At 45.5% G+C, this 23,748-nt stretch overlaps 1 protein-coding gene across 1 annotated transcript; it reads left to right on the top strand.

Moving 5' to 3' along the window:
• The first annotated feature begins 1,100 nt into the window (after nucleotides 1-1,100).
• spef1 (sperm flagellar 1) lies at nucleotides 1,101-14,583 on the top strand. Its single transcript, XM_038960943.1, has 7 exons — nucleotides 1,101-1,209; nucleotides 9,875-9,990; nucleotides 12,271-12,417; nucleotides 12,682-12,727; nucleotides 13,343-13,430; nucleotides 13,639-13,729; nucleotides 14,140-14,583. The coding sequence occupies exons 1-7, from the start codon at nucleotides 1,101-1,103 to the stop codon at nucleotides 14,251-14,253; spliced, it is 711 nt and encodes a 236-aa protein (XP_038816871.1). The 3' UTR covers nucleotides 14,254-14,583.
• The last annotated feature ends 9,165 nt before the right edge of the window (nucleotides 14,584-23,748 follow it).

Here is a 23,748-nt window from a genome sequence, read left to right as displayed (position 1 = left end):
GCGGCTCTGGCATCTCCGGACAGGAGTGCGGCTCTGGCAGCTCCGGACAGGAGGGAGAACCTGGAGGGAGGAGACGGAGAGACAGCCTGGTGCGCGGGGCTGCCACAGGGCTGGGGAGACCTACAGGAGGCCTGGTGCGTGGAGGAGGCACCGGATGGACCGGGCTGTGGGAGAGCACTGGAGCTCTGGTGCACAGCCTTGGCACCACTCCTCCAGGCTGGATGACCCTCCAGAGTGCAGGCACAGGTTGAACCGGGCTGTGGGGGAGCACTGGAGATCTGGTGCATACCACTCGCACCTCTCCCTTAGGCTCAATGCCCACATTCGCCCGTTCATCCTGCTGAACGAACCCAGGGTGAAGGCTAGGGAGCAATGGCTTGGGTCAGGTAGGGGTTAAGGGTCCATTTGGACCACTCTGGTTAATCTTGTCATTATTAAAATGTTAAACCTTATTTTACTGTTGGTGTATGATGAATGTATGTATGATGTTGATTGTAATGTTTTGAAGGGTCTATGCATTCTGCTTTGCATCTCAGTGCACATTTTATACCATATAAAAACGTGACAATGAATGTATAGACATGCTATTTATTGGAAAATATGTTGTCTGTTATAAAATAATAACATGTCTACACTTTTCAGTGTGTTGTTCTTTCTCTCCGAACTGTCTCTAGCTCACTCCCCCCACTGTCTCTAGCTCACTCATAATTCTATTTCTATGGGCTCACTCATTACTGATGAGGTTTGTCTTTTCTCAGATTCCATACTTGGATATTGGTTACCTAGCAACGAGTTAAACAAACAACCTTTTTTCTACTAGATAGCACAGCCACAAAGTTAAAATTGGCTATATCGTAAATATATATATATATTGCCTTTTGGTCTTAATTTTAGATTAGGGTTAGTGATACGGTTATCAGTGTGGTTAAGGTTAGGTTTAAAATCAGATTTTAAGAAGAGAAATGGTAGAAATGGGCGGGGTTTATGACTTTGTGTCTATGGTAACTACTGACGACCATTGTGGGAAGCTAGCTAGCTAACGATACAGGCTAGCTGCAAATCGAAGTGCAAAGTTGTCCGATGAAGGACCAGTATACAGAATGGACAAAGAATTAAACGAAGAAATATTGCAAGACTTGTTTGCCTGGATAGACAAAATACCACTGTCCAGACCTAAGAGGAATATAACAAGAGACTTCAGCGACGGAGGTAGGGTATCTAAATGAACGACGTCGTTAGAGAGGGGGAGACCCAGTACGTTAACAGGAAATGAATCTGCTCTGGATTTAACTCTGATCTCTAGTTCAATGATGGAAGGCAGATGTAGCTGGGAGGTATGGGAGGATTCTACATGGGGTAGTGATCACTCCCCAATCAAGTGTACTGTAAGAATGAGGGTGGAAGATACAGCAGGAAATGGGATGAGGAGATATTTTTCAAATGATATTTTCAGGAGTTGAAGGCTGTTGCAGGTGAATTCAAATCAAATTGTATTTGTCACATGCCACTGAATACAACAGGTGTAGTAGACCTTACAGTGAAATACTTACAAGCCCATAACCAACAATGCTTTAATAAGTTAAGTAATTAAAAAAAAAGTGTTAAGTTAAAAATAGATAAGTAAAACATTTCAAATTAAAATAACAAATAATTAAACAGCAGCAGTAAAATAACAAGCGAGGCTATATTCAGCGGGTACCGGTACAGAGTCAATGTGTGGGGGCACCGGTTAGTTGATGTAATTGTGGTAATAAGTACATGTAGGTAGAGTTAAAGTGACTATGCATAGATTATAAACAGAGTTGCAGCAGCGTAAAAGAGGGGTCTGGGTAGCCCTTTGATAAGCTGTTCGGGAGTCTTATGGCTTGGGGTAGAAGCTGTTAAGAAGCCTTTTGGACCTCGACTTGGCACTCCGGTACCGCTTGCCGTACGGTAGCAGAAAGAACACTCTATGACTTGGGTGGCTGGAGTCTTTGACAGTTTCCTCTGACACCGTCTGATATAGAGGTCCTGGATGGCAGGAAGCTTGGCCCCAGTGATGTACTGGGCCGTACGCACTACCCTTTGTAGTGCCTTGCGGTCGGAGGCAGAGCAGTTGCCATACCAGGCAGTGATGCAACCAGTCAGATGCTCTCGATGGTGCAGCTGTAGAACCTTTTGAGGAACTGGGGACCCATGCCAAATCTTTTCAGTTTTCTGGAGGCTTTTTAGGCTTTTTCTCTTTACGACTGTCTTAGTGTGTTTGGACCATGATAGTTTGTTGGTGATGTGGACACCAAGGAACTTGAAGCTCTCAACTTGTTCCACTACAGCCCCGTCGATGAGAATTGGGGTGTGCTCGGTCCTCCTTTTCCTGTAGTCCACAATAGAATTCAGTGCAGATATAGAAACAGTGAATGATGTAGTAAGAGGAGCAATAGTAGGGGCTGCAAGGCAGGTGATGGGTACAGGTGGGAGAAGGAGGAATGCAGTTCCCTGGTGGACTGAAGAGTGCAGAGAAGGAAGCTGTGAGTAGGAACGGTGCTTTAAGGATGTTTAAAGGGTCCTATAACTACCAGCACCTGATACAGTATAAACAAGCCTAAGCTGTAGTAAGTCAGACCATTAGGACAGTTAAGAGGGAGTATTGGTGTTGGTTTTGTGGAAACATAGGCAGGACTACTCCTCTGGGAGAGGTATGGGGGATGTTTAAGAGGATGAGTGGGGTCAGACGAGAATGGGATCTCCCTGTGCTGAAAAGTGGGGAGACTGTTGCAGTGAAAGACATGGAGAATGTATAGATGTTAGCCCAGGCGTTTGTGAAGGTGCACAGTTTGGTTCCGCTTTAAATGATGTTCAGCTTATAAAGGCTTCATAAAGCCTTCACAATGCCTTCATAAGCACTACATAAATGTGTTACAAAGCATCTATAACTGTATGTCATGCTTTATAAAGGATTCATAAATGTGGCATAACTGTGTCACATAATCACCAATATGACATAACCCACTATGTCAAATATGATATAGTCATGTGCTTTATAAAGGGTGAAATGTTGTGCTGAAGGATGGCATACGCTCTAAAGTGATGTCATGTTAGTCACATTACACCTAATATTGTTCCCAGACACTTCTGCCCAAATGCACGGAAGGTCTGGTGGACCAATGCATCAAACTTGGCCATCATTAGTTAGGGTAAGGTTTAAAATCACATTTTAAGAAGATAAATTGTGGAAATGGGAGGGTTTGAAATAATTAAGTAGTGACGATAACAAATACAAAAAACTTTACTCAGTAAGGTCACTCCTATAGAATTCTATGGGCAACTTTGAATGGTTGATATTCCAGGCTTATATGTGCTGTGCGTGCAATAGCCTGGGTCAACGTTATCCCAGAAAACACTTACTGTAACGGTCGTCGTAGTCGTTCTCCTCCTCAGACGAGGAGGAGCATGGATCGGACCAACACGCAGCGAGGTATGTAGACATAATGATATTTAATTATAATAACGAATACGAAAATACAAGACAAACTACAAAACAACAAACGACGTCAACAGACCTGAACATGCGAACTAACATAAAACGAAGAACGCACGAACAGACTAAACAAAACGAAACAGTACCGTGTGGTGCACAAACACAGACACAGCGACAATCACCCACAAACAAACAGTGAGAACAGCCTACCTTAATATGGTTCTCAATCAGAGGAAACGTCAAACACCTGCCTCTAATGAGAACCATATCAGGCAACACATTAACCCAACATAGAAACACATAACATAGACTACCCACCCCAACTCACGCCCTGACCAACTAAACACATACAAAAACAACAGAAAACAGGTCAGGAACGTGACAGAACCCCCCCCTCAAGGTGCGAACTCCAGGCGCACCCCTAAAACTCCAGGGGAGGGTCTGGGTGGGCATCTGTCCGCGGTGGCGGCTCCGGCGCAGGACGAGGACACCACTCCACCATTGTCTTTGTCCCCCTCCTTAGCGTCCCTTGAGTGGCGACCCTCGCCCCCGACCATGGTCCAGGAACCTTCACCAAGGCCCCTCCTAAATAGAGGAGACAACTCAGGACAGAGAGGTAGCTCAGGACAGAGAGGTAGCTCAGAACAGAGAGGTAGCTCAGGACAGAGAGGTAGCTCAGGACAGAGAGATCGCTCCGGACAGAGAGATAGCTCCGGACAGAGAGGTAGCTTAGGACAGAGGGACAACTCTGGACTACTGGCAGCTCCGGACTGAGTGGCAGCTCCGGACTGAGTGGCAGCTCCGGACTGAGTGGCAGCTCCGGTCTGAGTGGCAGCTCCGGACTGTAGGGCAGCTCATGACTGGAGGGCAGCTCATGACTGGAGGGCAGCTCATGACTGGAGGGCAGCTCATGACTGGAAGGCAGCTCATGACTGGAGGGCAGCTCATGACTGGAGGGCAGCTCATGACTGGAGGGCAGCTCATGACTGGAGGGCAGCTCATGACTGTAGGGCAGCTCATGACTGGAAGGCAGCTCATGACTGGAGGGCAGCTCATGACTGGAGGGCAGCTCATGACTGGAGGGCAGCTCATGACTGGCGGGCAGCTCTTGACTGGCGGGCAGCTCCTGACTGGCTGGCGGCTCTGGCAGCTCCTGACTGGCTGGCGGCTCTGGCAGCTCCTGACTGGCTGGCGGCTCTGGCAGCTCCTGACTGGCTGGCGGCTCTGGCAGCTCCTGACTGACGGACGGCTCTAGCGGCTCCTGACTGACGGACGGCTCTAATGGCTTGGGAGAGACGGGCGGCTCTAATGGCTCGTGGCAGACGGATGGCTCAGACGGCGCTGGGCAGACGGATGGCTCAGACGGCGCTGGGCAGACGGATGGCTCAGACGGCGCTGGGCAGACGGATGGCTCAGACGACGCTGGCCAGACGGATGGCTCAGACGGCGCTGGGCAGACGGATGGCTCAGACGGCGCTGGGCAGACAGATGGCTCAGACGGCGCTGGGCAGACAGATGGCTCAGACGGCGCTGGGCAGACGGATGGCTCAGATGGTGCTGGGCAGACGAGCAGTGCAGGCAGCTCAGACGGCGCTGGGCAGACGAGCAGTGCAGGCGGCGTTGAGCAGACGAGCAGTGCAGGCGGCGTTGGGCAGACGGCCGACTCTGACCTGCTGAGGCGCACAGTAGGCCTGGTGCGTGGTGCCGGAACTGGTGGTACCGGACTGGAGACACGCACCTCAAGGCTAGTGCGGGGAGCAGGAACAGTGCGTACAGGGCTCTGGAGACGCACAGGAGGCTTGGTGCGTGGTGCCGGAACTGGAGGTACTGGGCTGGAGACACGCACCACAGGGAGAGTGCGTGGAGGAGGAACAGGGCTCTGGAGACGCACAGGAAGCCTGGTGCGTGGTGTAGGCACTGGTGGTACTGGGCTGGGGCCACGCACCATAAGGCGAGTGCGGGGTGCTGGAACTGGAGGTACTGGGCTGGGGCGGGAAGGTGGCGCCGGATATACCGGACCGTGCAGGCGTACTGGCTCCCTTGAGCACCGAGCCTGCCCAACCTTACCTGGTTGAATGCTCCCTGTAGCCCGTCCAGTGCGGGGAGGTGGAATAACCCGCACTGGGCTGTGTAGGCGAACCGGGGACACCATGCGTAAGGCTGGTGCCATGTACACCGGCCCAAGGAGACGTACTGGAGGCCAGATATGTAGAGCCGGCTTCATGGCACTTGGCTCAATGCTCAACCTAGCCCGGCCAGTGCGGGGAGGTGGAATAACCCGCACCGGGCTATGCACACGTACAGGAGACACCGTGCGCTCTTCCGCATAACACGGTGTCTGCCCGTACTCCCGCTCTCCACGGTAAACATGGGAAGTGGGCGCAGGTTTCCTACCTGCCTTCGCCACACTACCCTTTAGCCCCCCCCCCCCAAGAAATTTTTGGGGTTTCTGTCGTGCTAACCTCATTCGCCGGTATCCCTCTGCACATTGCTCCATCGAATCCCAGGCGGGCTCCGGCACTCTCCCTGGGTCAACCGACCACCTGTCTATTTCCTCCCAAGTGGTGTAACCCAGATCCGGCTCCTGCTGCCGAGCTAGCTCCTCGAAACGCCGCCTCTCTGCTTTTGCTGCCTCCAGCTCTGCTTTGGGGCGGCGATACTCCTCTGGCTCTGCCCAGGGTCCTTTTCCGTCCAGCTCGTCCTCCCATGTCCATTTCTCCAAATAGTGCAGCCTCTCCTGCTGCTGCTGCTGCTGCTGCTGCTGCTGCTGCTGCTGCTGCAGCCTCTCCTGCTGCTGATGCTCGTTACCCTGCTGCTTGATCCTTTGTTGGTGGGTGATTCTGTAACGGTCGTCGTAGTCGTTCTCCTCCTCAGACGAGGAGGAGCATGGATCGGACCAACACGCAGCGAGGTATGTAGACATAATGATATTTAATTATAATAACGAATACGAAAATACAAGACAAACTACAAAACAACAAACGACGTCAACAGACCTGAACATGCGAACTAACATAAAACGAAGAACGCACGCACGAACAGACTAAACAAAACGAAACAGTACCGTGTGGTGCACAAACACAGACACAGCGACAATCACCCACAAACAAACAGTGAGAACAGCCTACCTTAATATGGTTCTCAATCAGAGGAAACGTCAAACACCTGCCTCTAATGAGAACCATATCAGGCAACACATTAACCCAACATAGAAACACATAACATAGACTACCCACCCCAACTCACGCCCTGACCAACTAAACACATACAAAAACCACAGAAAACAGGTCAGGAACGTGACACTTACCTTGATAAAAGCCCCTAACCTAAAGAAATTGAAAGTGTCTTTCTTCTGGAACCAAGTTACATGTTCCTCAGTACACAAACATGCACACAACAATATAACGAGCCATACCGCACGGTGCTGGGCCAGGTTAGGTCTTTGACACATTCACCCACTCCCCAGCTGAAAGATCATCCACAAAATGTTGGCATCATTGTAACAGGTTGTAATCAAGCCCTGGTGCAGTGGGTTCAGGTTGGACTACTCCAAGTAATTTTGGTTCTGACACACAAAAGCGCTTTGCGGGTCCATCAATCAATTTAAATACCTTTCCCCCCCTACAGTAACCTTCATATTTTACCTTTATTTAACTAGGCAAGTCAGTTAAGAACAAATTCTTATTTACAATGACGGCCTAGGAACAGTGGGTTAACTGCCTTGTTCAGGGGCAGGACAACAGATTTTTACCTTGTCAGCTCGGGGATTCGATCTAGCAACCTTTCAGTTACTGGCCCAACACTCTAACCACCTGCCGCCCCTTCATAAATCGGCAGAATGTTAGTAATCTATTTATTGACACTTTATGTATTGTCCTGTAATACGTACAGTGGTTTGTGAAAGTATTCCCCTTGGCATTTTTCCTATTTTGTTGCCTTACAACCTGGAATTAAAATTTATTTTTTGGGAGGTTTGTATCATTTGATTTACACAACATGCCTACCACTTTGAAGATGCAAAATAAAAAAAATTGTGAAACAAACAAGAAATAAGACAAAAAAATAAGCTTGGCACATTTAGCCACTGGTATTTTTGCCAATTCTTCAAGGCAAAACTGCTCCAGCTCCTTCAAGTTGGATGAGTTCCTCTTGTGTGCAGCAATCTTTACCACAGTTTTTACCACAGATTCTCAATTGGATTGAGGTCTGGGCTTTGACTAAGCCATTCCAAGACATTTAAATGTTTCCCCTTAAACCATTCGAGTGTTGCTTTAGCAGTATGCTTAGGGTCATTGTCCTGCTGGAAGGTGAACCTCCGTCAAAGTCTCAAATCTCTGGAAGACTGAAAACAGGTTTCCCTCAAGAATTTCCCAGTATTTAGCACCATCCATTATTCCTTCAGGTCTGACCAGTTTCCCAGTCCCTGCCGATGAAAAAAATCAAGGGGTGATGAGAGGTGTTGGGTTTGCACCAGACATAGCGTATTCCTTGATGCCAAAAAGCTCAATTTTAGTCTCATCTGACCAGAGTACCACCTTCTATATGTTTGGGGAGTCTCCCACATGCCTTTTTGCAAACACCAAATGTGTTTGCTTATTTTTCTTTAAGCAATGGCTTTTTTCTGGACACTCTTCTGTAAAGCCCAGCTCTGTGGAGTGTACGGCTTAAAGTGGTCCTATGGACAGATACTCCAATCTCCGCTGTGGAGCTTTGCAGCTCCTTCAGGGTTATCTTTGGTCTCTTTGTTGCCTCTGATTAATGCCCTCCTTGCCTGGTCTATGAGTTTTGGTGAGTGGCCCACTCTTAGCAGGTTTGTTGTGGTGCCATATTCTTTCCATTTTTTAATAATGGATTTAATGGTGCTCCGTGGGATGTTCAAAGTTTCTGATATTTTTTATAACCCAACCCTGATCTGTACTTCTCCTCAACTTTGTCCCTGACCTGTTTGGAGAGCTCCTTGGTCTTCATGGTGCCGCTTGCTTGGTGGTGTCCCTTGCTTAGTGGTGTTGCAGACTCTGGGGCCTTTCAGAACAGGTGTATATATACTGAGATCATGTGACTTAGATTGCACACAGGTGGACTATATTTAACTAATTATGTGACTTGTGAAGGTAATTGGTTGCATCAGATCTTATTTAGGGGCTTCATAGCAAAGGAAGTGAATACATATGCACGCACCACTTTTCGGTTTTAATTTTTTTAATTTCACTTCACCAATTTGGACTATTTTGTGTATGTCCATTACATGTAATCCAAATAAAAATCTATTTAAATTACAGGTTGTAATGCAACAAAATAGGAAAAATGCCAAGGGGGATGAATACTTTTGCAAGGCGCTGTAGTTTGAAGTGAGACAACTTTGGTAATTCATAACACATCCATAAAGACTCTATATTGCCTCTCTTCCTGCTGGAGGTACTGCATGTTGGTTCCAACATTAAAGTAACAACAAAGAAAGTTAGCAGCTCTGTTAGGAAAAGCCTTTGTCACACCATCTGGATAAGGGCATTTCTGTGCCGCACCAGAAACTCTAAATGGGAAGATGGGGAAACTCCATTCAATTCATATTACTAATTTCCTCTGGGACACACAAGGCTCAACAGTACATTCAAATTGGTTGGAAAATGTCTGACCCGGAGGTGTGATCATGAGGAGATGGAGACCGTGGAACACATGTTATTTCAGTGCCAGTAATATGGGAGGGAAAGGGAGAGATTGTTATCAGATTTAAGGAGTAATGGTGTTGAAGAGCCAAGCATAGGTGAACAGCTGAGAAAATCTTCAGGGGATGTAATATTTATTTATGTATTTAGTTTCCTTAATTTCCTTGAGGAGACGAGAATAATGGACAGGAGCTAGACCTTCCCTGTTTCTGGTCCACACTCCAGTCCAGTTGGTGGCGGTAAAGCATCTTAAAGTTGGTTGCAAATTGCTATATAAAAACCACAGAAGAAGAAGAAGCAGCAGTGGAGCGGGGTGTGGCTAACAATTATTTATTCTAGGCCTAGGGTAGCGTTTCCTAAACTCGGTCCTCTGGACCCCAAGGGGTGCATGTTTTGGTTTTTGCCCTAACACTACACAGCTGATTCAAATGATCAAAGCTTGATCATTAGTTGATTATTTGAATCAGCTGTGTAGTGCTAGGGCAAGAAAACAATACATGCACCCCTTGAGGTTCTGAGGACAGAGGGAAACCCTGGCCTAGGGGCTAACTTAGGTACTTGAGTTAACCAACAGCTTTGGTGCTGATCATTTATAAATGATTCATCTATTATAATTAAATGATTTATTCAATGTTTAAATGAATAACTTTTCTTTCTGTTTCATTGAGCACTGTCCTGTGGTTGTCAACTAAGAAAAGTTAGTCCAGACTGAAACATGTCATAGCAGTGTTGTTTATATCGGCCCTTGTTCCAGTGATGGCTGCTGAGGTCGTCAAGTATTTCTTCCCCAAACTGGTGGAGCTTCACAACTACACCCCAGCCAACTCTATACAGCAAAAACTCAGCAACTGGGGCACTCTCAACAGGCAAGTGTGTGCGTGTGTGTCAATGTACTGAACAGGTTCCTCTGGGAATCGTAGAGAATTTGATGCTGTATTCTACTTCTAAGCAGCTACACAGGGCCGTGAGAACTCCTACTCACTGACCACTGGGTTGGACCTCAGCCATTTTGGATCCAGCTATATACAGTTGAAGTCGGAAGTTTACATACTCTTAGGTTGGAGTCACTAGTTTTTTAGTTTCTTGTTAAGAAACTATAGTTTTGGCAAGTCGGTTAGGACATCTACTTTGTGCATGACACAAGTAATTTTTCCAACAATTGTTTACAGACAGATTATTTCACTTTTAATTCACTGTATCACAATGCCAGTGGGTCAGAAGTTTACATACACTAAGTTGACTGTGCTTTTAAACAGCTTGGATAATTCCAGGAAATGATGCCATGGCTTTAGAAGCTTCTGATAGGCTAATTGACATCATTTGAGTCATTTGGAGGTGTACCTGTGGATGTATTTCAAGGCCTACCTTCAAACTCAGTGCCTCTTTGCTTGACATCATGGGAAAATCAAAAGAAATCAGCCAAGACCCCAACAACAACAAAAAATTGTAGACCTCTGGTTCATCCTTGGGAGCAATTTCCAAATGCCTGAAGGTACCACGTTCATCTGTACAAACAATAGTACACAAGTATAAACACCATGGGACCACGCAGCCGTCATACCGCTCAGGAAGGAGGCGTGTTCTGTCTCCTAGAGATGAACGTACTTTGGTGCGAAAAGTGCAAATAAATCCCAGAACAACAGCAAAGGACCTTGTGAAGATGCTGGAGGAAACAGGTTCAAAGATATCTATATCCACAGTAAAATGAGTCCTATATCGACATAACCTGAAAGGCCGCTCAGCAAGGAAGAAGCCACTGCTCAAAAACCGCCATAAAAAATCCAGACTACGGTTTGCAACTGCACATGGGGACAAATATTTGGAGAAATGTCCTCTGGTCTGATGAAACAAAAATAAAACTGTTTGGCCATAATGACCATTGTTATGTTTGGAGGAAAAGGGGGAGGCTTACAAGCTGAAGAACGCCATCCCAACCGTGAAGCATGGGGGTGGCAGCATCATGTTGTGGGGGTACTTTGCTGCAGGAAGGACTGGTGCACTTCACAAAATGGATGGCATCATGAGGCAGGAAAATTATGTGGATATATTGAAGCAACATCTCAAGACATCAGTCAGGAAGTTAAAGCTTGGTCGCAAATGGGTCTTCCAAATGGACAATGACCCCAAGCATACTTCCAAAGTTGTGGCTTAAAGACAACAAAGTCCACCAGAGTCTCTGGGTTCGCGCCCAGGCTCTGTCGCAGCCGGCCGCGACCGGGAGGTCCGTGGGGCGACGCACAATTGGGCTAGCGTCGTCCGGGTTAGGGTGGGTTTGGCCGGTAGGGATATCCTTGTCTCATCGCGCTCCAGCGACTCCTGTGGCGGGCCGGGCGCAGTGCGCGCTAACCAAGGGGGCCAGGTGCACGGTGTTTCCTCCGACACATTGGTGCGGCTGGCTTCCGGGTTGGAGGCGCGCTGTGTTAAAGAAGCAGTGCGGCTTGGTTGGGTTGTGCTTCGGAGGACGCATGGCTTTCGACCTTCGTCTCTCCCGAGCCCGTACGGGAGTTGTAGCGATGAGACAAGATAGTAATTACTAGCGATTGGATACCACGAAAATTGGGGAGAAAAGGGGATAAAAAATAAAAAAATAAAATAAAAAAAAAGACAACAAAGTCAAGGTATTGGAGTGGCCATCACAAAGCCCTGACCTCAATCCCATAGAAAATTTGTGGGCAGTACTCGAAACGTTTGACCCAAGTTAAACAATTTAAAGGCAATGCTACCAAATACTAATTGAGTGTATGTAAACTTCTGACACACTGGGAATGTGATGAAAGAAATAAAAGCTGAAATAAATAATTCTCCCTACTATTATTCTGACATTTCACATTCTTAAAATAAAGTGGTGATCCTAACTGACCTAAGACAGGGAATTTTTTAAATGTCAGGAATTGTGAAAAACTGAGTTTAAATGTATTAAGCTAAGTTGTATGTAAACTTCCAACTTCAACTGTAGATCCATAACATAGCGCTAATTGCACACATTAACATATGTTTCCTCTACTCTCATGCCGGGGGGGGGGGGGGGGGGGGAGTTTTCCCTAGCTACAGATCTAGGTACAGCTCCCCCTCCCTCAATCTAACCTTAACCATTAGTGGGAGAAATGCAAAACTGACCCAAAATCAGCGTGTTTCCATGTTGACAGGAAGGTGTTCTCCAAGCTGAACTTCCACATCCCAGAGGAGACAGTGAAGAGGATAGTGGTGAGCACTGCTGGAGTAATAGAGCCTGTCCTGTGTTTGCTCCGAGAAAGGATTGACGACAAGAGACAGCAATGCACTGAAGACACACTACTGGTGTGTGTGTGTGTGTGTGTGTGTGTGTGTGTGTGTGTGTGTGTGTGTGTGTGTGTGTGTGTGTGTGTGTGTGTGTGTGTGTGTGTGTGTGTGTGTGTGTGTGTGTGTGTGTGTGTGTGTGTGACCATCTAACATTCGATCAAACAACCTTTGCTGATCAAACATTCCATTCTCATCATGCACACATCCAGTCCCTGTTCCTAGGGTAGAGCATAGAACAGAGGTGTAAAATAAAAACACACTAACTATTCTTCTGTCTCCTAGGATGTGGAATACTACAACAACAGGAACCAAGAGAAACCTCTCACAGGTACAGACACCTGACACCTGACCTAACCCCTGACTCAGGCCTTGTGTACAGAGCTGTTGGTTCTCTCTCTGCAGTGAAGACAAACACTTGTATAATGTGACACAGTTATACATAGGGTGACTCCTCTGCTGACCCAGATCTACTCAGCACCTTCAGTTAGCTGGTAGTTAGAGGAGGTGACTGAGTCAGAACTTGGTCAGCTGCATACACACAGAGACAAAGACACACACACACACACACACAAAAGTGGGTCAGGAGCCGCTGCGGTCAGTAATGTCCTTTAAAGGGCTGAGAATGTACGGGAGCATCCAACAACAACACTGTCTCCATTAGAAGTATCCATGTAACTCTGTCTGTTGTCTGTAAGCAAACCCTAACCCCTCCAGACCTCCCATTCAGTCCATAGGATGCCCAGGCTGTGTCCTCTCAGCCCAAAGCCAGTAGTCTCACGGTTCTATCTACCTTCTCCTGCTGACGTACAGATAGACACACGGATAGAGAGGCATCCTTCGGACGGGCAGACAGACAGACAAGATAGACAGATTAGATGTTGTGGTGCAAATGTAACATCACTCAGTGGATTGTCTCTGTTTCTCCATCTTCTCTGTCCCTCAGAGCCACCTCCCAACGACGCCCAGAAGAAACCAGGACTGGGGAAGAAGGAGGAGAGGGCACACGTGCACCAACACACAGACAAGACTAGGTACTACTAGCACTCACGGTGTGTCAGTCTTTAAATGTAATGGATGTGTTCCAGGTCATCCCACCGTAGTCATGCTGCACAGATGATCAGACCTCAAACATCCTGGAGGAGGAACCATATTAATTTGTTCTAGTAATCCTCTGAGATGGGCAGCACAACAGCAAACAATATTGTACAATCTGGACTTTTCTATAATGTGTGTGTGTAGCACTGTGCTAGGTTCTCAGGTGGACCCAACCATCCGTCTTGTGCTGGAGGAGAAGGAGCAAGCTCTACTTGCCCTACAGGAGACTGTGGAGGTACACACACACACACTCACTCTTTGGGCGGCAGGGTTATAGGTGTAATCTGGCCTCTTGAGTGACACTTTCTGACTGTAGTGTAGAGGAAGTGGGAGTGTGTCACTATCCGTCAGCGGGTGTGTGTGTGTGTGTGTGTGTGTGTGTGTGTGTGTGTGTGTGTGTGTGTGTGTGTGTGTGTGTGTGTGTGTGTGTGTGTGTGTGTGTGTGTGTGTGTGTGTAAGCAGTGAGTCGGTGAGCTTTCAGCAGACATCAGCTGTGGGTTTCCACCAATGTATTTTTTATCATTACTGTGTTAAAAATGGTCAGCAAGATCACTGCATTGTCACATCCGTTCTTTGATAGGAGATAGTTAGTGTGTGTGAAGTCAAATACATTGTTTACACTGAGGTGTGTGTGTGTGTGTGTAGATCCTGCAGATCAAGGTGAACAGACTGGAACACCTGGTTCAGCTAAAGGACATGAGACTTGAAGACCTGACACGCCATCTGGAGAGATACAAGGCCAGATCTAACGTGCCTTGATACATACCGAAGCGGACACACACAGAAACACACACTTAACTCTCAGACACAACTAGAAACAACAAACACACCTCTCCTTTTTCTAAATTCAATTTTTTCTAACAAGAAATGCTTGTTTTTCTATCAGCCTGTACTTTTCTATAAGCTAGCACTGAATGTTTTGTGAAGCATTTGTTAAGGAGTTGAATGTATTAGATCATAACGGATGATATTGTATTGAGAATGTGTGTGTTTTCCATCTATAATGTGCTAGATTGAGTGGACTGCTAGACTATAGTCTCTATAAGGTTTGTTGTGTGGATCTGATGTGTGTCTATTGCTGTGCCTTTACAACAGCCATGTGACCACTAACCTCTGAAGCTGCCTAAGTAAAACACTGACACTAAATCTGTCCAGTCTCTTTTCTGATCCGTGCGTATATGCTGTGTTAACAGGAGAGAGGAGATAGGAGACGAGAGGGGAAATAAAGTAGAGGACATGACGGGGAAACTAAACTCTATTACTCAGTCGTCTGACATGTCCAAATGTCTCATGTGGATTTAAAAATCGGAATAAATTCTCACTCAATTTAATGGGTCAAATCTGACAGCCGTTTTTAGCGCAGCAGATAAGTTATTTCATCAGAACGGTCGAACATCTACCCACATCCAGCCCTAACCACAGCCGCACACACAAATTGTATCGGCTCTAGCAGTTGAGCCTGGGGAAGAGGTTAGTGTGTTTTTGTGACTGCGCTCTCGTAGGGTTATTCGTGATTCTTTGAAACTCGGGTGTATTCTAATGATGAGCAACAATCTAAAACAGGAGAAGTGGTTGCTGTGCTCCTGTAACATGCAGGGACATGAGTGTAGGGGAGCCAGTAATCTCGCTCCTACCAAAGGCTAATGCTGGGAACAAGGTTAGGGGAGTCAGTAGCATTGACCATTGTCATATAACTAACAAACTTATTCCTAGTTTAATTTTAGGGGGAGGGGAGGCAGCATTGCTCATGTTCACTGTGGTGAATAACCTAGTAAGTATACAGGGGATTTTTAAATTAATGAAACTGAAATTGTTACCATTGTTCACACCTTGAGAAATGTATGTTTAACCACATCCGTTTGTTAAAGGAGAGAAACAAATCCACATGTAAATGTTATTCACACTACATATAGCATATATGCTTGGCCTTGAACTGTGGGGGGAAGAGAGACTTCAGAGGGGTTACTCCTTCCTTCCAGTAAGAATCTTGTGCTATGACTGAGTGTGTGATAATATGTCATTTTATTGGGTTACTTTTTATTTTATTTTGAACTTTAGTTTATTTAGTCAATATTTTCTTAACTCTATTTCTTGAACTGCATTGTTGGTTAAGGGCTTGTAAGTAAGCATTTCACAGTCAGGTCTACACCTGTTGTGTTCGGCGCATGTGACAAATTCAGCGCATGTGACCGACCGAATCGAACCGGTTGGTCACAAATGTGGAAAAAGTAGCTGTTATTGGCAGAGAGGTTTGTAGCTCTCTTTCTTATTGGCCTATTAACTGTCACCAGGCAGTCTAAAACTCCATTCCACCAAAACAGGCTGAAATTTCAGGCGGGCTTTTCACACAGTTCCTACACAAAAAGGGCATTATCAAAATGTTCACAATTTCATGCTATTTTTCCAACCTCGTAGTGTGTAAATATACACTGCTCAAAAAAATAAAGGGAACACTAAAATAACACATCCTAGATCTGAATGAATGAAATATTCTTATTAAATACTTTTTTCTTTACATAGTTGAATGTGCTGACAACAAAATCACACAAAAATTATCAATGGAAATCAAATGTATCAACCCATGGAGGTCTGGATTTGGAGTCACACTCAAAATTAAAGTGGAAAAGCACACTGCAGGCTGATCCAACTTTGATGTAATGTCCTTAAAACAAGTAAAAATGAGGCTCAGTAGTGTGTGTGGCCTCCACGTGCCTGTATGACCTCCCTACAATGCCTGGGCATGCTCCTGATGAGGTGGCGGATGGTCTCCTGAGGGATCTCCTCCCAGACCTGGACTAAAGCATCCGCCAACTCCTGGACAGTCTGTGGTGCAACGTGGCGTTGGTGGATGGAGCAAGACATGATGTCCCAGATGTGCTCAATTGGATTCAGGTCTGGGGAACGGGCGGGCCAGTCCATAGCATCAATGCCTTCCTCTTGCAGGAACTGCTGACATACTCCAGCCACATGAGGTCTAGCATTGTCTTGCATTAGGAGGAACCCAGGGCCAACCGCACCAGCATATGGTCTCACAAGGGGTCTGAGGATCTGATCTCGGTACCTAATGGCAGTCAGGCTACCTCTGGCGAGCACATGGAGGGCTGTGCGGCCCCCCAAAGAAATGCCACCCCACACCATGACTGACCCACCGCCAAACCGGTCATGCTGGAGGATGTTGCAGGCAGCAGAACGTTCTCCACGGCGTCTCCAGACTCTGTCACGTCTGTCACGTGCTCAGTGTGAACCTGCTTTCATCTGTGAAGAGCACAGGGCGCCAGTGGCGAATTTGCCAATCTTGGTGTTCTCTGGCAAATGCCAAACGTCCTGCACGGTGTTGGGCTGTAAGCACAACCCCCACCTGTGGACGTCGGGCCCTCATACCACCCTCATAGAGTCTGTTTCTGGCCGTTTGAGCAGACACATGCACATTTGTGGCCTGCTGGAGGTCATTTTGCAGGGCTCTGGCAGTGCTCCTCCTGCTCCTCTTTGCACAAAGGCGGAGGTAGCGGTCCTGCTGCTGGGTTGTTGCCCTCCTACGGCCTCCTCCACGTCTCCTGATGTACTGGCCTGTCTCCTGGTAGCGCCTCCATGCTCTGGACACTACGCTGACAGACACAGCAAACCTTCTTGCCACAGCTCGCATTGATGTGCCATCCTGGATGAGCTGCCCTACCTGAGCCACTTGTGTGGGTTGTAGACTCCGTCTCATGCTACCACTAGAGTGAAAGCACTGCCAGCATTCAAAAGTGACCAAAACATCAGCCAGGAAGCATAGGAACTGAGAAGTGGTCTGTGGTCACCACCTGCAGAACCACTCCTTTATTGGGGGTGTCTTGCTAATTGCCTATAATTTCCACCTGTTGTCTATTCCATTTGCACAACAGCATGTGAAATTTATTGTCAATCAGTGTTGCTTCCTAAGTGGACAGTTTGATTTCACAGAAGTGTGATTGACTTGGAGTTACGTTGTGTTGTTCCCTTTATTTTTTTGAGCAGTGTATATAAAACACAGGAAAATCAGGTTTTTGACACGCACAGACCAGTAGGTTTGTCGAGCGTCTGCCAGCCGAGAGTACTTAGCACCTCTGAACAGAGTGCCAGACGTAATTTGCAAACATTCTGTGCAGACCAACAATCAGTCTGGTGAGAAGAGGATTAGGGAGAAGGGGCTGTACACACACACCTAACTCTGAGATAGAAACACACTAACTCACTCTGGCAATCAAGAATTTTGCTGGTGCCGTTAACGCAAAACATGAAAGTAGAATGGCCGGCTGTGTGTGGGAAGTGGGGAGCAGTAAGCAAACGAAGGTCATCCACCCCACCCTACACACAAACACACACCCTAACCATGACCCTAACCCATGTCCTTCCTTACTCTCTAAACAGCTGATGGTCCAACAGTGCAGAAGACTTACGAGTAGTGAGCTGGATACGTGTGTGTGTGTGTGTGTGTGTGTGTGTGTGTGTGTGTGTGTGTGTGTGTGTGTGTGTGTGTGTGTGTGTGTGTGTGTGTGTGTGTGTGTGTGTGTGTGGTCGTCAGATTCTTAAGCCTTGTTCACACTGCAGGCCTTGATACTCAAATCAGTTTTGTTTTCAAATCCGTTTTGGAATACTGACTGTCTATACAGTAAGTTACAGGTGACCAAATCAGATTTGTGTATGTTCAGACAGCATCCTTTGCTGACATGGCTACGCTAGTTGTCATAGTAACGACGGGTGTGTGCGCAGTGGTAGACTGATTGGTGGTTCTCCTGCTTCCTATCACTCAGAAGTTATGTAGCAAGCTAAGATGACAACAATGCATGCCATGGACGTTTCCCAGTTGTTTTGAATGTTCAAAATCATAGTGTCAGAACCCTTTTCAAGCCTCAAAGGATAAGATGAGTTTCAAAATAAGCCCTTTTTGGCTAGCCACAGCATTTAACTAGCTAGCTAGGTAGCTGTTTAAGCTTTCTAGCACATTCACCATTTTTTTGTGTTCTGGTCAAGCTACCACATATTCTTGTCAAACTGTCAACAGATTAATAACAATACTATTCCATGTGCTTTTTGGCTGTTCAGATTGCAGGAAAAAGAACAGAATCGGATTTGCAATAAACAATTATTTGAGTCATTTCAAACTGCCTGAGGCTTTTGGACAGATTTTCTTCATCGTCCCAGTGTTTAGATTCTGACATTTCTAGCATTCAGACTCAAGAAAAAGGTGTCTTATTTTGGTTGAGATCTAATTAAACTACTGACCAGTTATCTAAATGCTACTCAATTAATAGACACCAATCTATATAAACATGTGCATAGTGTTTTGGGCCATGCACCCATTGGATATAAGTCACTAGAACCATTATAATGATACAAATTTGAGTTGGGTTTTTTTCAGCAGGGCTTGCATGATTCAGCTTAACACAGTTGGCAAACAACAGCTGGCAGAGCGCACCAAAAGGTGTTCATCCTGTACCCAGTCAACACGCTGAACTCGGGCCTATTCCAATTGAGACTAGGGGACTCCAATGGACTCGGACTCGGGGGGCTTCATCCGGGCCGAGTCTTCCCGAGTCAGTAAAATGAGTCCGGCAGAATCATATCCCTCTGGGCCACGGCTAATGGTACTCAGGCCGAGTCCACTTCAGCTTATCTGGCCTGATTCACTTTTTCAGGAGTAGGGCCATTTGAGGTTTTTATTCGGCAGGTGATGAAATACCAATTTTAAAAAGAAATGTGATATATTTAACCTCCAAGTCATCGAATTTGCTAGGTCATTACAAGCAAAAAATGGCCTACAGCTATCAGAGAGGGTCCCTGATTTACAGAATCTCTGATGCTATTAATGTTTTGGCTTTTATTACCCAGTCAGCAAAATTACTCCGGTGCAGCTGTGGGCCACATACTTTGTTTTTCTGGCCCAGTATACGCCTGGGTCCTCGGCCCAAAGCTGATGTACATATTGCATCACCATCAGATGCACAGATCTGGCCCACACACTGCAGACCGATCAAATTAGAAAGGTGTGGCCTAGCTCTGGCCCACATACTGTAAAATGATTAAATCTAAAAGATGTGGCCCGATCTGGGCCATATAGTGCAAAATAATTGTAAAATAAAAAGGTTTGGCCAAAGTAACAACATAGTGTGGTCAAAAACGTAGTAACTTAGTTATAGTCACAATCTGGTTACCTATAGCTACAAACATAGTTATGTTTTTGTGTTTTTACATATTTATGAACTTATTTCCAGATATCTTCGGAACTTCCCACAATGCACTATTTCTCAACGTCATATGGAGAACCGGATACATTGCTAGTTCCAGCTAGCAATAAAATTTGATTTGATTTGATTTACATTCCAAACCAATTTTTGGCGTTGGTGAGCTATTATGTACCATGAAGAAGAGACCATGTAGCTAAATTCATGCGAAATCCTGCATCTGAATCCGATGGTCCTGTTGGCCAATGTCATTGCATTGCATACCAAAAGTTGTCCGCCAAAAGTTGAGCACCAAAAATTGTCCACCAAATATGTCCACCCAATTAATCTGCCAAAAGTGGGCTGGCTAGCTAGTTAGGTCAATTGGCAGGCTAGCTAGCTAATTATTTTAGCCAGTTAGGTAATAACCAAAGCCATCTAGATAATATAAAACATTATTAGAGATATAAGAAATATGATATAATATTGCTTGTATGATGTGATAAATGATAGGTAGTCTTTATAAATACATTATGCGTTAGGCTGATATATTAGTCTGTGAGATAAGATATACTTTATTGATCCCCCAAGGAGAAAAAATGGCGTAAGCCTAAAAAAAAACATTCACATGAACATAAATAAGACCATAATAAATAATACATTTACTTTGTATAGTCCTTTTCATGACAATTTCCAGCGAGACTATTCAAGCCATCGACTCACTGATGGTTGAAGACGATGGGCGATCGGCAAATGCAGTCTGGAATCATCCACATCGCTCTAATCACAGTCAGAAGAAACTTGAGTGGAGTTATGGAAAGGCTCTGTAAGACATATTATGTATTTGTTTATTTATTTAACCTTTATTTAACTAGGCAAATCAGTTAAGAACAAATTCTTACTTACAATGACGGCCTACCACGGCCAAACCCTAACCCGGACAACGTTGGGCCAATTGTGCATCGCCCTATGGGACTCCCAATCACGGCCGGTTGTGATACAGCCTGGAATCGAACCAGGGTTTGCAGTAATGCCTCTAGCACTGAGATGCAGTGCCTTAGACCACTGCGCCATTCGGGAGCCCAGGTGGCGACTGCTAGTCTTACTGGGGTTCAACTCATAAGGAAAAAGACATTACAGACAAAATAATTTACAATTTACATACATACATACCATTCAAAAGTTTGGGGTCACTTAGAAATGTCCTTGTTTTCCGTGAAAACATACATGAAATTAGTTTCAAAATGAATAGGAAATATAGTCAAGACGTTGACAAGGTTATATTTGCAGCAATTACAGCCTTGCAGACCGTTGACATTCTAGTTGTCAATTTGTTGAGGTAATCTGAAGAGATTTCACTCCATGCTTCCTGAAGCACCTCCCACAAGTTGAATTGGCTTGATGGGCACTTCTTACGTACCATACGGTCAAGCTGCTCCCACAACAGCTCAATAGGGTTGAGATCCGGTGACTGTGCTGGCCACTCCATTATAGACAGAATACCAGCTGACTCCTTCTTCCCTAAATAGTTCTTGCATAGTTTGGAGCTGTGCTTTGGGTCATTGTCCTGTTGTAGGAGATAATTGGCTCAAATTAAGCGCTGTCCACAGGGTATGGAATGGTGTTGCAAAATGGAGTGATAAAAATGGCCTTCCTTTATCAAGATCCCTTTTACCCTGTACAAATCTCCCACTTCACTTCCACCAAAGCACCCCCAGACCATCACATTGCCGCCACCATGCTTAACAGATGGTGTCAAGCACTCCTCCAGCATCTTTCATTTTTTCTCATGAATGTTCTTCTTTGTGATCTGAACACCTCAAACTTAGATTCGTCTGTCTTTAACACTTTTTTCAAATCTTCCTCTGTCCAGTGTCGGTGTCCTTTTGCCCATCTTAATCTTTTATTTTTATTAGCCAGTCTGAGATATGGCTTTTTTCTTTGCCACTCTGCCTAGAAGGCCAGCCTCCCGGCGTCGCCTCTTCACTGTTGACGTTGAGACTGGCGTTTTGTGGGTACTATTTTGTGGGTACTATTTAATGAAGCTGCCAGTTAATCCATTTTAGAATAAGGCTGTAACGTAACAAAATGTAGAAATAGTCAAGGGGTCTGAATACTTTCCGAAGGCACCCTAGTCATAGACTGTTCACTCTGCTACCGCAAGGCAAGCGGTCCCGAAGCGCCAAGTGTAGGTCCAAGAGGCTTCTAAACAGCTTCTACCGCCAAGCCATAAGACTCCTGAACACCTAATCAAATAGCTACCCAGACTATTTGCATTGCCTCCCCCCTCTTTTACACCGCTGCTACTCTCTGTTGTTATCATCTATGCATAGTCACTTTAATAACTCTACCCACATGTACATATTACCTCAACTAACCGGTGCCCCCGCACATTGACTCTCTACCGGTACACCCCCTGTATATAGCCCGTTATTGTTATTTACTGCTGCTCTTTAATTATTTGTTTTTGTTATCTCTGACTTTAAAAAAAAAAGTCAGGGGGGGGGGGGGGGGGGGGGGTCAAGAGTGTCCCCCCCTTTGAAGAGGGGGATGACCGCAGCTGCTTTCCAATCTTTGGGAATCTCAGACGACACGAAAGAGAGGTTGAACAGGCTAGTAATAGGGGTTGCAACAATTTCGGCAGATCATTTTAGAAAGAAAGGGTCCAGATTGTCTAGCCCGGCTGATTTGTAGGGGTCCAGACTTTGCAGCTCTTTCAGAACATCAGCTGACTGGATTTGGGAGAAGGAGAAATGGGGAAGGCTTGGGCGAGTTGCTGTGGGGGGTGCAGTGCTGTTGACCGTATTACACAAGATACAAAATTCACAAATTCTACAGAACAATGGCAGAGTCATGTCTTAATGACTAACAATTACTCAATAATCCATGGCTTTTGGGAATGCTATAAAGTCCAAAGGTTATGGACGGAGTTAGAAGTATTACAATGTAAATGTACTTTTAATCCGTCTGTCTGCATATTTCAAGGCATGGCTTATGAGGGTGCAGTGACTAGGGCTTTGGTGGTCATAAAAAAATTTCAGCCGGTGATTGTCAAGCAAATAACTGTCAGTCTCATGGTAATTGACCGTAATTAGCATCAACACGTTTAGCATCTCCTGGCTTCCACTCATAGCCTACAAGCCACTGATGCAGACCCTTGGAACATCCAAAAGAAAGGAGGACCAAGGCACTCTTCATATAATTAATTGAAATGCCTTTATTTGTATGGCATGTTCAACGGAAAGAAAGTTTTAAAACTCTCGTTTCAGCTGCATGGCCTTCGTCGGGGAGTTTTTAACGAAGGCTATGCAGCCGAAATGCGTCAGAGTTTTTCAACTTTGTTTCCATTGAGTATGCCATACAAATAAATGTATTTTAATTAATTATATGAAGAGTGCCTTGGTCCTCCTTTCTTTTTGATTTATTAGACATTTTATTAGACACTTGTCCTTATATTAGGCCCTGATATGGCTATGCCATATGGCTGTGGGCTACACTAGTTCATTTAGCAGACAAGATTTGCTTAGAATTCTGTGGCATTCTTTTAAAATGATTTTATAGTATGAAGAATACAATTGAAGATATCTTAATAAAATAGAAAGATTATTTTCTCCAAATGATTTCAAAGGAAGTGCGCACATGCAGCTATTCTGTGTTGAGCGGTTAACAAAGTAACTGGTCATATATGCTTAATTTAGAGTTATTTATGCAACTTTAGTTGTGATACAAACGTTGGGCTATATCTTTTGATGTTTAATACATTCTAAGGATGTATGATGGGACTCTAATGATGATTTGAAATGTTGCAAGCTGCACACACTTCATCATTCTCTCATTCACAATTTGGCAAGCACTTGATAATTTTCTCACCAGGCCTCGTATTTCCGGCGGCATCCTCCTTGTGTGGCTGTAATGCCCCCTAAGAAATCCATGCCTTTTGCGGTCAAAGTGGCCATTGTGCCCTTGGGCTGAATATAATAGGCTAATTATAATTCACTTCTCCCGGCTGCTGTGCTCCGAAGCACCTCCACTCACATGGCTCTCTCAGATGTAGCAAATGGTCATCACGTGG

Source organism: Salvelinus namaycush, chromosome 22 (assembly GCF_016432855.1).
Source record: "Salvelinus namaycush isolate Seneca chromosome 22, SaNama_1.0, whole genome shotgun sequence".
Classification (NCBI taxonomy): Eukaryota; Metazoa; Chordata; class Actinopteri; order Salmoniformes; family Salmonidae; genus Salvelinus; species Salvelinus namaycush.
Note: the sequence above shows the minus strand (reverse complement) of the source record. Positions and strands in the feature narration are given on the sequence as shown.

What these genes read in the sequence shown, in the direction of transcription:
- spef1 (XM_038960943.1), top strand. Translation starts at nt 1,101, where the DNA reads ATGGACAAAGAATTAAACGAAGAAATATTGCAAGACTTGTTTGCCTGG. An exon ending in GCACTGAAGACACACTACTG is followed by an intron (nt 12,418 to 12,681) that starts GTGTGTGTGTGT and finishes TCTGTCTCCTAG; the next exon opens with GATGTGGAATACTACAACAA. An exon ending in CCCTACAGGAGACTGTGGAG is followed by an intron (nt 13,730 to 14,139) that starts GTACACACACAC and finishes GTGTGTGTGTAG; the next exon opens with ATCCTGCAGATCAAGGTGAA.